Source organism: Python bivittatus, unplaced genomic scaffold (assembly GCF_059951505.1).
Source record: "Python bivittatus isolate LINGU-HERP-01145 unplaced genomic scaffold, Pbiv_v1 ctg000850_np1212, whole genome shotgun sequence".
Taxonomy (NCBI): Eukaryota; Metazoa; Chordata; class Lepidosauria; order Squamata; family Pythonidae; genus Python; species Python bivittatus.
In genome coordinates, this window is record NW_028277112.1 from 65,635,986 (window position 1) to 65,653,007 (window position 17,022).

General features: G+C 38.1%; 1 protein-coding gene across 1 annotated transcript; it reads left to right on the top strand.

Moving 5' to 3' along the window:
- Window positions 1-109: 109 nt before the first annotated feature.
- Window positions 110-15,791, top strand: POLR1E (RNA polymerase I subunit E). The gene is made up of 12 exons (XM_007421544.4): window positions 110-268; window positions 884-987; window positions 1,927-2,003; window positions 3,213-3,298; window positions 4,290-4,345; window positions 6,885-7,029; window positions 7,979-8,086; window positions 9,136-9,232; window positions 10,403-10,536; window positions 11,697-11,778; window positions 12,830-12,961; window positions 14,935-15,791. Exons 1-12 carry the CDS (start codon window positions 205-207, stop codon window positions 15,080-15,082), a joined length of 1,233 nt encoding a protein of 410 aa, XP_007421606.1. The 5' UTR covers window positions 110-204; the 3' UTR covers window positions 15,083-15,791.
- The last annotated feature ends 1,231 nt before the right edge of the window (window positions 15,792-17,022 follow it).

Genomic DNA, 17,022 nt, shown 5'->3' on the forward strand with positions numbered 1-17,022 from the left:
TCCGGCTTTCCCGGAGCAGCTGCGCCACGGAAACCGCTCCGGAGCACGCCTCGCCCGCTGCTCAGGCCCCTTCCTCGTCTGTAGGTGGCGAGCGAGGCTTAACTGAGCCGAGCGCCGGCGCCCAGGAAGGGAGGAGCGGCCCGGACATTTTAGTGACCGAGCCCCGCCTCTTCCTGGGGCCTGGCGAGGCGGCGTGTTTCTGCCATGGCTGAGGAGGTTCGCTGGTGCTACCGGGGAGATCCGCAGGAGGGGCAGAGCGCTCCGCTGGGTGAGACTCCCGCGGGGAAGTGGCAGCTGCCGCTGTGTGGCCGTGACTTCTTCAGGGCCCTTGTTCCACCCAGCTTTACTGTCTGTCGGTCTCCCATACCGAGATTCCTGCGAGGGAGCCGGCGTGGGTGGGCAGCGTGATGGGGATGGTGCGAGGGGGTGGGAAAGAGCTTCTGACTCCTCGGGCTGGGTGGTTCCTCCAAGGCCAGAAACAGACGGAAGAGCAGGGGGTGCTCCTGGTCAAGTGAAATGAATATACTGTACAGGCATCCATGCCAACGGACTGTGCTAAAACTATGCCAGCTTCTTTCACTGTACCCCTTCCAGAGATGTTGGACTTCTGATCCCCTGAGCATGGCCTCTAAACAGCGTCTCTTTGGGAAAGGTTGAGCTGGGTTGGATGTGTACTGCTTTAACCCTAACCCTAACATTTAAGGCCTTATTCATGTGTTTTTAAAACAAAAAAAATAGTGCTGGGAAGTGTTTAATACCAGACAGCATCTGCATTGATTTAAGCGTATTAAGCCCTGCTTAGATATGACGATCTTTGGTGTCTGATGATGATGGTTTTGACTTCGAATGTTCTTATTGCTCTTTCCTTGCTATTCCATTTCAGTTCAGTTTACAAATGGGAAACTGAAGAATTCTGAAAATATGAATTTCACTTTGTACAGAAGCAAAGACACCAGTAATCCCAGAAAGAAGAATTATACAATTTTGGTAATTACAAATTTGTGTCATGCTTTTCTGTTAAATATGTTGATCTATTAAGTTTATGGTATGCATCCTGAATAGAGATGCATCCCTTTTATAAAATTTAGGGCTTCATCATCAGACTTTGTTCCAATGCATGAATGGTATGAATATAATTGAGTGGATGTAATTGGTATGAACATAATTCACTGGGCATATAAGTGTTAGTTGCATGTGTACGTGGTAAGTCTGAAACTTGTTTTTAGTATATCCATCCACATTAAGTTAACAGAAGAAACACTATTAACCTCATTTTACCATCATAATGAAGTTATAATTGCTGTCACTAAATTCTCACTTTTGGACTGAAAAACTCCAGCTTTTTGTGCAAATTGCATTTGTTTTAAAATAATATATCATTAATTCATTAATATACACAATGTAATTTATAGAATTAAAATGCAGTAATGTCTGTTGAAAACACAGAGTCAGAAATCAGTTGTTGATATATAAAATGTTTAGTATGCAGTATCAGAAATGACAGCAAAATCTTTAGAAAGCTTAAAAATGTGGAGGTACCTAGGGCCAAAAGCAATTAATAAAATGAGTCTCATAGACAAAGGAAAGAGTTCTCTATTTTCCTTGTCTATCTGCTTGAATTTATGTATATGCAACATTGTGCTGCTTTTGGAATATAATTTTTATAAAAATAATGGAACATTTCTAATGGAAATGTAATCAGTAAGACCAACTTATATAGCTGGGCGTAATAAACATTTAACTGGGAAAAGAGGGAAATATTAGAGGAGACTACACGTCTGTTTACTTGGCATTCTTTTAAAGGTGGTTGTAACAGAGTCTTACCTGGGAAGTCTTTATCCTAAGGTGGGAAAAGCTTCTGAAAACTGCCTTCACCTAGAAAACCAGCATCCATAGCTCATTCTTTATTTTTTAATTTTCATTCAGAATGCAGAAACAGATCGGCTGTCTTACGTAGGAAATAACTTTGGTGCAGGAGCCTTAAAATCCAATACTCTTTGCAGGTATAATGAATATGTTTGTATCTCTAAAATGCATTAATGTATCAAATAATATATTTGCTGTGTTTAGCCAGTCAGCATTAGCCAAGCATTAATAGCTTCAGGGTAGCAATATTGATTTCTTCTCAATGTTGTAATATGATATTTGTGATTCAGAGCGATAAACTGTTTTGAGTTTTGACGATTGGTGAGACTTGAAAGCAAATCATTATGCATGTCTGAATATATATCACAGGGATGCTTCTATTTGTTCAGAAGCTTGCTTTGTTTGCTTTTGACTTCTTTTATAGTAATTGTCTATTTATAGTATGTTTTTTAGTTTTGGAATTTTATTTGTAACATTTATTTGCTGTCTCAACCAGCGCGGTCAAGTTAACAGTTTAAAATAGTAGTTTATGCTATGGTTGACACAATAGGAAAGTTGGGGAGGTAAAAGGAGAAAAAAATAAAATAAGCATAATTCACATTTGGTGTAGTGGTGAAGGCACCAGGCTAGAAACTGGGAGACCGTGAGTTCTAGTCCTGCCTTGAGCACAAAGCCAGCTGGGCCAGTCATTCTCTCTCAGTCCTGGGAAGCAGGCAATGGCAAACCACTTCTGAAATTCTTGCCAAGAAAACTGCAGGGTCTTGTCAGGCAGTCGCCAGGAGTCAAGACTGACTTGAAGGCGTTTCCCCCCCACCCCAAAAAATTCACACAGGGTTTGTAGTGCAAATGACAAATATAGGAAGAGTTGGATGATCTTTGGTTCTAATGGAGCTAGTGGAATTGACTTGGTAGTCTAGGGAAAAGAAGAGGCAAATAGCTGTTTAGTTCAGCTTTGCCTTGAAAACTGATCTTCAAGTAACTTCATAACAATTTTAAAGTACTATTTTAAATTTTGAGAGAGAGAGAGAGAAAGAAAAGAAAAAATACAAATGAACTTACATCTTATTGCTAAAGTGACAGAAACTGATGGGCAATATTTTGCAAACTGACTCTCTTTTGTGTAGTGTGATTTTCTCTCTCTTTCCCTTCTACTCCTTTGTCTGCTCCCCACATCTGCATGGGAAATCCTCTGTTACAGTTTTTAGGGATGCAAAGAGGACTTTAAAGGGGTAAAAAAGCCCATTCTGTTGGAAAATGCTATTTTGGACACTTCTGCACACAAACCAATCATTCTAAAAACTTCTGAGATTAAAAAGAAAACTACTCAACACCATCTCTTCCATTAGATATTTTGTCGGTGTGATAGATAAACAGTCTGGGCAAATGGAAGTCTACAACGCAGAGTTGTTCAACATGCAGCCATTGATTTCAGGTAGGTAGAACATGTTTTTTCTTATTTTAATGGTAGGCATTGTTACCTGGAGTCAGAAAACGAAGCCAGCACACTGCTTGATTGTGCCCTGTTATTAGGGTTGTATTATGGCCACAGTTTTTAAAGCATGAGGCAGATCTTCCCCAGAAATAAGTTGCATTTTCAGTACATTTATATGAATTATTTATTGCCTGCTTTTATTTTACAAGTTAACGCTTACTATTTTTCAAAATAATACAAGCCAAAGAAAAACATTAAGTGTTAACTATACACAACTATCAATCAATCAATAAAAGTTAGTTTCTGCTTCATCTTGTTTTCTTCCTATGCAATGCTTGGGAGTTGTTTCCTTTATTTGTTCATGCAGAACTCAGTGCCCTGGACTTTCAACAAGAGCATTAGACACAGTGATCATTCTGTTGTAGTTTTTCAGAATACAAATGAAATGTAGTGGTCTACTCTATCAAATACTCCCAATCTGTAGAAAGCAACTCTTTCAGAGAGTAGGTCCTGTGCCAGCCTCTCTAATGTGCTAGTTTTCTATATACAGGAATATTTAATGTTTTAAAACTTTAATTAATCCCCAAAATGCCTTCAGAAATAGTACTGTTCCTGGAAGGATGTACTGCATGTTATTTTTCTGAACTGGTTCTCATCTTCTGATCAGGATTTGAGAATTCCATTGCTTGATGAAGGAAAGCTCATGCTTTTAATAACATTTGATAGTCTGAAAAGGTGCTATCAGATTCCTTCTGACTTTTACCTACCATACTCTAACACAGCTCTCCTCCTACCAAGCATATATAGTAATCCTTGATCAGAAGAATTTAAAAGAATGTGTGGATAAGCCACCCAAATGAGAGAGCTAACATGTCTTCATTATGTGAGTGCTTTAATAGTGTTTGATTGGCCTGATGGATGGATTGATAGATTGATCAGGATTCCTGTTGGTTCTGATTTTATTGGTTTGTTCTGTTGTTTTTCTTCATAGATGATGTAGCAGATAATGATCTGTCAGAATATTTGGCTAAATCCTATAGAGAGAAGGTATGTCAAGCAACCACTAGGATACTATGATTGGAAAGTTTAATTTGATACCTTGCGGTATTAAAAGACTTTCTGATTTATTAACTTAGATTTGTGTTGTAAATCATAATAGTGTTGTGGTAGATTTTCAGCCCTATTTTTAAAAATTTCCTTATTCTGGATTATTTCTTCTTGTGGTTTCTCTTTACTGGAAATTTGGCACACTTGCCATTCTTAAATAATTTCAGTGTTTCAGTGATAAAGGTTTCAGTCTAGTGGAAACCAAAAAGGGAAACTGGAACAACTTTAAACCCTATAGATTTTTAAATGTCCACTCACTAGTCATTTCAAGTTTAAATGTTAAATCCATGTTGAAGTCATTCCCTGTGATTCATGCTCTTAAATAAGGAATCTAGTTTGATGGGAGGCCCATAGATCAATGTTGGAGCATTTCCTTTCTGTACAGGTGGTCCTCATTTAATGACCACTTGTTCAGTGACCGTTCAAACTTACAGTGGTGCTGAACAAGTAATAGTTATGATTGGTTGTACTTATGGCCGGCACAGCATCGCCACAGTCACGTGAACATGATTTGCAACTGTCCCTGCTAGTTTCCCGCAAGCAAAGTCAATGGGGAAGCCAGCAAGAAGTTGGGGGTGATGGACACGTGAGTTCCTTGCTTAACGACGGCAACCAGGACTGCTGGAACTGCTGTTGCTAAGTGGCATGGTGACACGGTTTTTCAACTTACAACTGTGTCACTTAATGATGGAGTTTCTGGTCCCAATTAGCATTGTTAAGCTACCTGTACCGTAGTTGTTCATTTCTCAGCATCTCCAGATTAAATGTGTTTTGGATAGCACTGGTGAAAATGGCTTGGAAAATTAGTCAGTTGCAGTAGCAAGGTCACCTATTGCTAAGACAGAATCCAATTGGAGGAACTTTTTATTCTAGTAAGTCAGAATTAACTTTAGTCCCCATCTCATTGATTCTTGCCAGCCTCAGGTCTCTATTTGAAAGCACTGTGACTCCAAAGCTCCAATAGTATAGAAATTAATCCATGTAACTCCATATATATACAGTGGTACCTCTAGTTATGAACGCCCCTCCTTACGAATTTTTCAAGATACGACCAGCCCCGGCCCCAAAAATTTACCTCTACTTGCGAACTCCGCCTCTACTTACGAACCGGATCTGTGGCCATTTTCCCTGCTGCCACGCGGTCGCGGCTTCCTGTGGGCAAGATTGCGGTAGCAAGGAGACGTTCGGTGAGGCTTGTGGTGTGTTTTGTGGTGTTTGGAAGGTTTTTGTGGCGTTTGGAAGGTTTTTGAGGTTTAAAAATAAAATGCATATGTTTCAGAACTGTTTAGCCGTATTTACATTGAACCTTATGGGGGAAATTTACCTCGGGGTGCGACCAAATTCGGAGCGCGGATTAGCCGTATTTACATTGAACCTTATGGGGGAAATTTGCCTCGTGGTGCGACCAAATTCGGAGGGCGGAATGAATTAACCGTATTTACATTGAACCTTATGGGAAACTTTACCTCGACTTGAGACCAACTCGAGTTGCAACCAGAGTCACGGAACGGATTAAGTTCGTAACTAGAGGTACCACTGTATTGTTCTCACGTGGACATTATGTGATAGGTGTTGCACTTTCCTCTTTTCTTTTTTGCTTTTTGCTTTAATAAACAAAGAGCTAATAATAGTAATGCATATGTAATGGTAAAAGAAAAAAAATGAGATCTTCCCCCCACTGAAAAATGGTGTCCTTTCTGAAAAATGAGATCTTCCCAGAATATTTGGCTGTGGTTAAATAATAATAAATTCTATAATGTTTGACTGAACTATTGATTGGTATCCCAATCCAGAGTAGTAGGAGTTGCCAGATAGAATCTCAGTTGAACAGTAGCAGTTAGCTCTCTTGGCAGGTGGAAATGATTGGCTCATAGACTGATGCAGAGATAATACAAGTGATGTGGCCTCCCAAAGTTGTCACTAAATTTTACCTGGCATGTTAATGCGATTCCTCACATGAATGGATTAACTTCACAGAGGAAAGAAAGATTAAATACATGCAGTTTACTAATTATTAACCTAAATTTTATTGCTTTTAAATGTCATGCAAATACAATTTTTATCATGGCTTTATCCACTTCTTTGTCCTGGCTCCACTTACAACAGATAAGTGTATAAAGTTGTATCCCATTTAACATCCAACTTGATTATAGTGAGTAGCTTTCTAGCAAACTTGATTAAGTTTGCTATTTCAACTGCCTTACTAAAAATGACTGTTCAAAAAAACTTCAAAAAAACCCTGCCGAATCTAAAAAGGTAATCCATTATTTAGAAGACAGTTGGGGTATTCGGTTTTCTTCCCTCAAATGAAGTTTGGAGGTAGATTTGGAGTAATATTCTTCTGGGCTGTCTTCTTCTGGGCAGAAAAGTGCATGACTATTAGTACTTTGTGTTCTTGTGGGCTGCCTCAAAACTTCAAGAGATCTCAGTAGGAGTAGCACCTTGTCGCTTGTGTAGCAATTGCATGATCATTTTGCAGGTAGATCTCTGCATTGAAGCCTTTGGAACCAACAAGCAGAGGAAAGCCTTGAATTCTCGGAGAATGAATGAAGTCAGAAAGGAAGTGTTAAATAAAGCAGTGATTGAAGCTGCAGAAGAGATCATAGAGACAAAAGGCGTTGCTGGTATATATCAAAAGCCACGTAATAAGGGGTTGGAGCTGTGAACCAATCTAAGATCGCCTCCTTTTTTTCATGTAACGGGGAAGTGCACTGCTGGATATATAATTTATTTTGAGCATAATCATAAAGTAGGCACATTGCATGCTAATGTCTTGCCATTTACCTCCATATGATTCTCATCTGTGCAGCCCATTAATAATTTTATTTTCCTTATTTGAACTAACATGACCCTTTTCTAAGTATTGAAAACAATCTCTATATTGCTTGACCATTTCAGATATTTATTACTATTGTTTTAATTTTTTTGTTAAATGGCTAGGTATTGTTGCCTGCTTTTTTTTAATTATTCCAACATAGCTCAGTATAAAACATGTTTTAATATTGAAAATACCCATTTTGTTGGTTCTTTTAAAATATATGCTAGATTATTCTTCAACATGCCCCAAATTCTTGTTTCCTACAACACCCCTGCACCCACCCACATCTTGCATTCCTTACTATCGTTTCAGAATTTTCATCTCAGGAAAATTATGCCTGACATTCTCTCTTTTGCTTTTTAGGAGAATCCTAAATTCTTCCTTCCCCCTTTCTGAAAAACATTTGGGCAGTTTTATTCATTCATTTTTTATTTTTTTTACTTACATCCTTTCTTCCTACTAATAGGTTGCCAATATTCTTAGGTATTATTTAGTAAGCATCTTGTATACTAATGTTGTTTCATATTATTTTACTTTACTTTTGTTTTGGTGCTTTAATTGGAATAGGTTGTTCTAAACTGTTTTCTGAATGACAGTACAGTAAGACAGCCTAAGGATGATGGGAACTATATTCTAACATATACCGAGATTACCAAGTTGAGGACGACTGTCTTTAATGATTATGGTATTAACTTTTTTCAAATATACATCCTGTTAAATAAATAAAATATCCTCTCTCTTATTTGCTTTCAAAGCATTGGTTAGTGATGCAGTAGAAGATGAGAAAAGTGATGTCTCCTTGGTCCTTCCTCCATGCCATGAAGATGCTAAAACTCCAGAAGATGTCTACAAGTTTGAAGACAGTATCCTTTATAAGCAGAATAAATTTTGAGAGAATGGACCTTAGGATTAATATTAAGGAAAAGGAATGCCCTTCGTTGTTGAAGAGCAAGTGGAGGAGAGAGCATGAGTTCTGCTGTGAATATGTCTTTGGTCTGTTGGACATACAACCTGGGTATCTAAAAATCATTGGTGCAGGGAGTTAGGGGAAGAAAAGAGTTGCCAAGAATTGCTGCCTTACTAATAAATGTCTTTGGAAGATCTTATCCTGCCAAAGAAAGAGGGAGAGAATTTTATCATAGTCACAGACCAGAGCTGGACAAGAAAGCTCATTTTTTTCTTCGTTTCCAAAAAATTGACCTGATAGTATCCTCCTTTATTTGCTGTATCACTGATACACTAATTCTAATCCCTTCTCTCCTAAATGTATGTTATCACCTTAAATCTTGCTGAGATACACTCATTAAATTCCATCTTCCGTTTCTTATGTCATGAGCTGATGCTTTAGCTGAAAAAAGGTATTTAATGAATGGGGGATTCGGCTCTTCAAAAAAAAAAACACCAGTGGGACATTGATTCAAACAGAAGTGGAATTCAGCTGCAGCAATGCTGTTATATTAATTTCAAGAACAAGGTAGAGTGGTCTTCCCTAACTCTATGACCTCTGGATATGCTGGGATTACAACTGGATGGGAACTCTGGGAGTTGTATGCTCAACAAATCTGGAGGATTCCAAGTTGGGGTAGGCTAGGAAAACATTTGTGCAGTTCAGATAATCATTTAGTTTCTTTCCTTTGGAATTAAGTAGACCAAAGTTTTGTCTCCCCTATGGAGGAAAATAATGTTTCAATTAATCCAGCAGAAAGCTCTCTTATCCAGATTAATGGAATGAAGGGAACTGTGCAGTCTCAATAGTGTTGTTGCTGCTGTTGTTGTTTTCTTCTTTTGTGCTTAAGAGCATCCAGCCTCAACCCTCTGGTGTATAAACCCCTGCTTTATAGTGAGATTGCCTTTGATGAGTAAGAAACACCCGTCCAGAGTGGTTCTAAAATCATCCTAAACATATCTCCAGTCATTTCGCCTGCTGAATATGAGGCACTTCAGGCTCCAGCTGCAGTTTTCACGAACATAACTGCAGCTGACATTCTCAAGATGACTGAAGAGAAAAGGTAGAGATCCTCCAAATACATTTCTGGGCCAAGTATTATTAATGTAGTCTTACATGATTTAAAATAGAAATGTAGTTAGTGGTCAATTTTGCAAGGAATGAGCTGATTCATCATACGTGTCACTTGAAGATTGAAGCATCAAGTGATGACTTATATGTGTGAATAGCCCCTGGAATCTAATACAACTCCTCTCTTGCTTTTTGCCTTGAGTTGGTTTGCACATTCTAATGAAGGCTCTCAAATGGCATATGAGATTTATCTTTTGTGATATTATTTTGTGGAATTAGTGTAAGAATATCCTGAAGAAATGTTTCTCAGGTCTTCCCAATTTGACCTTGCATCTGCCTCCAGTTAAAAGAAATATACAGGAAAACACTTCTGTAAGGTTTTCATGGTTTTATTCTTGCAGTACTATGTATCATCTCAAATTCACTATGCACAATCATCCTTTCCAGGCGTCTTGTTTTTAGGAAAGTAAGAGGTTGCCCTTATCCAAAATAAGAGTATTTGTCTGCTTGGCTCAGTGTTATCTACTCTGGAAAGAATTCTCCACAATTTCAGATGGAGCTCTTAAAGCCAGTCTTTCCTGTACATGCCAGAGATTGAGCATGGATCCTATCGCATACAAAGCAAATCAACCACTTTTGAGCTATGCCTCCCCTTTTTGGCGGGGGGGGGTATACGCCTTTAATTAGATGTGTGGGTGGGATGTAGACTTGGCATTATATAATACCTACCTGCAGTAGATAATACCTAGTAGACTGTACAGGTAGTCCCTGGGTTAAGAACACCCAGTTTAAGGACGACCCATGGTTAAGAATGGAGCCTATTATAGCAAAATTTGAGTTAAATGCACAATGATTCGAGTTAAATACACAATGGTTCTAGTTAATTACACACTACTACTTATATAGTATTATACAATAATGCTGTTCTGGATTATATACGAATTTGACTTAAGGACAGACCTTGGGAGCGGAACTTGTTCTTAAACTGGGGACTACCTGTATTGTATGTTTTTAAAGGGAGCCTGCTCCTGTTGATATAAAAGCTTGATTGCTTTTAATCCACACAGAATTTTGGTAATTTATAGCAGCTGAAGTTGCAGCTCTTGCTGGCTATTTCCCAACTGCTTTGAGGTCTAACATAAATGTTTTCTGTTTTGCTTAGCTACTGTTCCTTTGTCTTAGATGAACTTAAATCCATGCCTTTGGATGAGAAGAGCTATGATCACAAAGCACGTTGTCTCTGGTTTTTTGACTGTCTTGTCAAGCTGAGCTCACAAAAGGTCGTTAAAAAGAAACGTAAGGATCTTTTCCCTCTTGGCTAATATAACTTGATTTGTATAATCTTCAGGCAATTTAATACATCTTTTAGATTTCTTTAAAATGTATAGAGACCATGGACAATACATGAAATGACCTGTTCAGTTCTTTATTGATTTATTTAATTCAACTTTGTTGCTACCCATCTCCAGACCAGCTCTGGGCTACTCACAATAATTAATAAAAAAAAAAAACACCAAATACGATAACATAAAAAATACAATAAGGGAAATAAACAAAATGGGAACTCCAGACCACTCACATCTAATATTATAGTTTCACATCTTCTCTAATATTGTTTGGAGGCATTGAGCAATAAACATAGTCCAATTTGTGCCGTTAATTAGAGATGCAGATTCATTTATACTACTTTAAAGAATACAGTGCTTGGTGAATATATTAGGGTGAAAATTAGTGGCAGGCAAAACATTATTTTCTAACCCTGTTACAAGCATTCCATCATTGGAACTGACTATTCTAGCTGTGAAATAGAAATCAAAATGGCTTATTTTGAAATCAGGCCATTTTTGATAAGGTTGGAGTAGCTGGTTGTATGGTTGGACTGAGAGGTTTCAGGATTGGGATGTCCTGGAATATTGAAATAATGAGGTTTTGATGCATTTCAAAATTGCAGTCCAGCCAGTGGCCTACGGGTCATCCTGAGTGAAAAAGAACAATCTACAAATAGACTTTGGAGCACACAGTTTATGCTTTATTTTTCAATTAGGGGCAAGAAACAGTTGAGTTTTTGTTGTTAGGACCCTATGAAGCCTAACAGATCCTTCTGAAAATTAGGGTCAGAATTTTTGCAAACCTCATGAGCTTTATGCAGTATTTGGATATTTTGCATAACTTCATCCTTCAATCATGAGGGCAGTGGATTCTCTCCTCTCCCCGCTCCTGAGCCTACTGAACTCCATTCTGCTCTTCTGAAGTATCACCAGCATGCTATACTTGTTTTTCTTAAAATGAAAATTGATACTCTTAGGATTTTGTATTCTGTAGCCAGTATCCCGTTTGGTGCTTTGTTTGCAATGTCTCCACTTTGCAGCATGCAGACACCTCTGGTCATTCTGATTCTCATTTTGGATCAGAGATTTGGAGGGTTTTAAAACACTAGTTTATGTTTCCAATTATAGATGCAATGGGACCCGGTTGTCCAGACATCATCAGCAACAAGCTTGTGAAAACTTTCACAGCACTATCTTATGCCAATGGCAGGTAAAAAACAATTATTTGCTTTCAAGTCTCGTAAAATTTATAAATAGGAATTAAATTGGTTTATTATTCTCTGGAGGCTCACTAAATCATGTACCATTGCCTAAACAGGGATCAGAAATAGTTTGCAAAAAAATACTTGTATCAAAGGAAAACCGATGTGTTTATTTTCAATATATTTCATAGAGAATGATTCCAAGAAACTGCTCAGAAATCCTTTGTAGCTGCATTTAACTGAAACATACAGATGTTTCTTCTTCAAAAAGAGAATATAAGGAAGCACACTGAGAATAAATAACAATTCATATTATTATTTGGTATTTTTGTTTTTGCTTCTGGACTTAGTTGATGCATGCTAATGTGTCTTTCATAATCCTGTGGAAGGTAGACCCTCTTTTAACATTACAGCACCATATTAGGAAACATTGTTCAGGAGTACCTTCTCCCACGTCTATGTCAAGGTTCAAAATTAAGATCATGTCTGTTTTACTAACTTCCTTCCTCTCTCATCTCAAGAAAAACTGTCATATAAAATGGTGAGGGATAAATGTCTTACTCCATTTCAAGCTGCCTTATTTTTGTAGATAAAGGTATTTTATCTTTGTGCTGTTTTTAATTGGACCCTCTGATTTGGTTTTTGTAATGTACATCTGTGCTTATGGTATATATTATGACATATACACAACTCTTCCACTTACAAACTATATGGTCCAAAGTCTGGTGGTTACTTGGCTTAAAATTATCTACTGTACCAGCTGTTGTCACCACATGTGTCCCCCTCACCTCATTCTCTTCCTGACTTAGAAACTAAAAGGTATGCAGGACAGTAAATTACAGAAGAATAATACAAAATGAAGCCTCTAACCCAAAGATTCTTACATTATACAAACTCTTGAATTTGTATTCTGCTGGCACAAAATACCGTGCAGAATGCAGGAAACAGCAAACTTTTTGTTTTACTGCTTTCTAGGGGAATGTAGAATGCATATAGCAGCAAGGAAGCACAGTTGTTGTATCATTATTTTCTTCTTATCCTTCCCATTTTGTATTTTAGGATACACAACCTAATTTCAGCCTCAATGAAAGTTAAAATAACAGCATACGCTATAGCCCTGGCTTTGCATATTAACAATTTTGAAACAGATCTGACAATCTTGCAGAGAGATCTGAAACTGCGTGATAGCAGGTAAGATTAACAGCACAACTGTATTCATCATCTGTTCTCTTACCAACTGGCTAATAATTTCAGGGGCCCCACTGACCTTTGAGGGGTACCTGGAAAACTGTACACTCCCCCATTATTTTTGGACCCGCCTTCCCCAGTCCTCCAAATGTGCTAGTCTACAACATCCATATCTTCCAGTCAACAGGTTCTGGGGTCATGTAGCTGGGAATTATGGGGTTGTAATTAATATTCCTAGATGTCAGGCTGATATTTCTCCCTTAAAAGGGAAAAGTAGTACTCTAATACTATGTATATCCCACCTTTTAGTCATAGAACTCTAGAAAGTAGTCCTTGGAAATTCTGACTGCAACCACATTCAACTTTAGCAAGGACACGGTGCCATATTTTTCATGTGAGCTAGTATTGCATAGTAGGAAAAGTGGCCCCTTATTCCTGATGCTGGATAACCAGCCTGCCCTTTAGTGACAGGGCTGCCTTACTTCTGAGATCTCAGCAAGGAAGTATCCATGGAAAATCCCTTTTGAAGCTACACCAACCAAATCCCAGATCACATTTTTAACACCAGCAAAGCAAATAAATTGCTAGGAAAGATAATCAAGAATGCTAATTAGGAATAAGTGCCTGACAAACTAAAAATAGAGATAATTAAAGAGGTCTGCTGAACGCATGCAGATTGCATTCCTATCACTATATCAGGATACAGGTAGTCCTTGTTTAGTGACTGCCTTGTTTAGTGACTGTTTGCAGTTAACGATGGTGATGAAAATGTAACTTTACAACCAATCCTCGCATTTACAACTTTTGTGGGTCTGTAAAGCAAAGGAAAGCTGAAGTAAGATCATAAGCACGGTTGCGGTTTCACTTAGTGACTGCTTTGCTTAACAACCAAGTTGCTGGTCCCAATTGTGGTCACTAAATGAGGACTACCTGTACCTTCCTCATTCACATCTGACAGACAGAACTCCCTTGCCAACAACTTCACCTCACCACATTTGACTGCATCCTATTTTATGTTCAACCCTTTTATTATTTGTAATCAAGTCAAGTGGCCTTATTGATGAGACTATCATAAAATAAATGCTTCTAGTAAGTTGCTTCTTGGCAGCGTGAATGTGCATATTTGCTTGCATAGAAGCAAAAAATCCTTGAAGCTAGGCTTTCATATAAAGTATGCTGAAATCTGATTGAAAGTGCTGTTCCAGAGAGAGAGTGATATGGTGAAGAATATAATCCTAGATGTAGTTGAACAGGCTAAAGTGTCCATTTGGGAGTCCTGATTTGGAGTCTGAAAAGTGTGGTCAGTGAATGCCTACAGTTGTGACATTTACCCTCTACCAGCAATTTCAGTTCAGCCAGCCTCAGCCAGCCTCTCTCATCTCTCAGGTGATACAAATGCCAAAAGAAAGCACCATTGTTGCTTGACCCGCTCAATCTTTCATGCAAGAGGTCAGTGGTGAATTATGGGAAAAATATGTATTCTGTCTAGTAAAAATACAAAAAGCAATAACAATATTTTGGCAATAATTTTGTGGGGGGGGGACATTTGTTTTCCATTTTTCAGAAACTTTTTGGGTAAAATGTAATTGCTTCTGGCAGTCTTCCCCAACCTAGTGTTGTCCAGCTGTGTTGAACTACAACTTCCATCAGATGATGCTTATAGTCCAGTGCATCTGGAAGTATCTGGTTAGAAAGGCTGGCTTGAGGCTTGGCTTTTCTTCAAACATGATAGACTCTTGATTCAATCAGCATGTTGCTTTGCTTTGTGGAAAGAAGATTGCTGGCATCAGCAAAAACACCCTATTCTTTATCCTGAGGAGTTTCAAATGTAAATTTTGGCTATAATTTGACAGTCAAAGGAGGGAAAGGAACAGCAAAAGCCAAAGTCACAAACTGTGAAGAGAAGACTGCTAGAAGAAGAAATACACTTTGAGCAGGACAGTCTTTTTACTCACATTTTCTCTTTCTCATAACAGAATACTTGACATTGCCAAGGCGATGAGACTGAAGATCAGCAAAAGCAAAAACCTCTCTGGACTTGAGGAACACAAATTAGGGACGCTCTGCTTGCCTTTACCGGCACGCAAGGTGCCCCTGGGCCGCAGGAAACGCAAAATGTATTAGAAACGGTTTCTTTCTCTAGGGCTTACAGCAAGCTGGACAACCTTACAGGTCATCTGAATAGAGCTCCTGCCTCATTGTCCTGAAAGGACTGGAAAGATTTGTTCTTGTAATGATATAGTTTTATTTCCCTCTTGGGGTAGTTTAGCAAAGATGGGCACTTTTATTGAATTGCTACATTGTCATTTGTGACATCTGGACATTTGGCATCTTGGTTCAAAACAATCATCTAGGAATTGTTTCCTCCATCCATATAGTTAAAATGTGAGCATAACTGAATAGTTAAAATGTTACTTTATATTTTTGATATTACTAAACATTTTAAGAATTATCTGTGCTTAATCATCTTCATTTAATTATGTCTTTGTCTTTGTTGTAGCACTCCCAACCAATCTGTCTATAGATCTTGGGTTAATTTTTGTCCTAGGTTCCTTTCAGCTTTTTATCTCCCTTTTTTTAAATAAAAGTGCACTTGAAGATTCAGCTGCTTTCTTTAAAGCAGTGTATGGTTTGAACAAGGTGAATCATCTGAATGCTGAAATGATATGTTTTACCTCTGATCAGTGCATGGAAAGCAGGTGATTGCCATAAAGAAGAGAATGATACAACACTCTTCTCCAGCCTGGTTGCCTATAAATGTATTGGACTTTAACTGCCATAATTCCTAGCCAACACAACTGAATAAATGTTGGTAGAGCAATCCAGACTTCTCTATTAAGACCATTTGGTTCTTCTTGGACATAGACACTGGAGAGCTATCTGTCTCTTCTGTCCTTTCCACACTGTGCCTTACATTCCTTCTATCTAATTCCCCAGAGTGCTGTCAAATTCTTACTAGGTGAACCATATGTTTTATAAACACATAAGCAACACATACACAGCAACACATTACATCTGGCTAAAGTTGGTCTATCACTAACCCTTCTGCGGCTAAAACTTTCTTACGGTGGGGTGGAGTTATAAAAAGTACTAATAAAGGCAAGTTCATATAAACTGAATTTTTGGTGCATATGCAGTGTCTGAGCTCTTTTCTGACTCCCACTTTTCTCTCACACAAACAACTCACAAAACACTTGCTGAATTTCTCTTTTTATGCAGTTATTGAAGACACAGGAACACTCTTATTCTTTGCCTCTTGTCACCTTCCATAATGTAGCTGGAAAAAATAAATCAGTGAGCAAAATCTCTGCATTTAAAATAAAAGTTTTTTATTTTGTAGTACACAGATTTTCCTTTATAAAACTTTACATTGACTATTTTGTATTTCTTTTAACAAGATACATGGAACAGATTACCACCCTCCTCCAGTTATAAGCCTTAAAAACTTCTTAAAATATTAGTGGTGTATTCAGTTACAACTAAAATGCTTCAACAAGTGAACTGTGGCTCAAATGCATTTATAATTATTTGTTGCTAACAGTGCATTCTCATGTTTATTTGGAAGTGAGATTATAGCAGAGTTTACTACCAGGTATATGGTATAAAATTGCAGGTTAAAAGTCAAAAAACCAAGGCAATTAAGTTAGTCACAACTAATTGTTTAATAAGACATTCAACTAATTGTTTACAGTGGACTGAGAACTGTCAATGACTTGTCTGCAATTGTACACTTGTTTATTAGGGAGTATGTCCTACTGGCAATGTCCTACTGGTTAGAAAAGTTGCTTCTATTAAGTAGAAAGTTTCTGATCCTGCAGCACCTCTGGTAGAAGGCAATGGTAGACGCTAGTTGATTCTCTCTTCTTGCTTGAGAAGGCTTGGAGATCTGGAAGCATGGAGCTGCAGAGGGAAGGCCCAGTTGGCAGATTTCCCCACTGTCCACCAGCAGGATTATTTTGAGTGCATTCCACTGAGGGAAATGCTTTCTACACCTGAAAAACTGGATCCAGCCATGTAAAAATACTTTTGGCTTGCTTATTTTGCTGACTTGCAGCTTAAGCCAA

Bases quoted from the DNA above. Each gene is read 5' to 3' on its own strand.
- POLR1E (XM_007421544.4), top strand. From the start codon at position 205: ATGGCTGAGGAGGTTCGCTGGTGCTACCGGGGAGATCCGCAGGAGGGG. The intron at 2,004-3,212 runs GTATAATGAATA...CTCTTCCATTAG, and splicing joins AAATCCAATACTCTTTGCAG to ATATTTTGTCGGTGTGATAG. The intron at 4,346-6,884 runs GTATGTCAAGCA...ATCATTTTGCAG, and splicing joins CTAAATCCTATAGAGAGAAG to GTAGATCTCTGCATTGAAGC.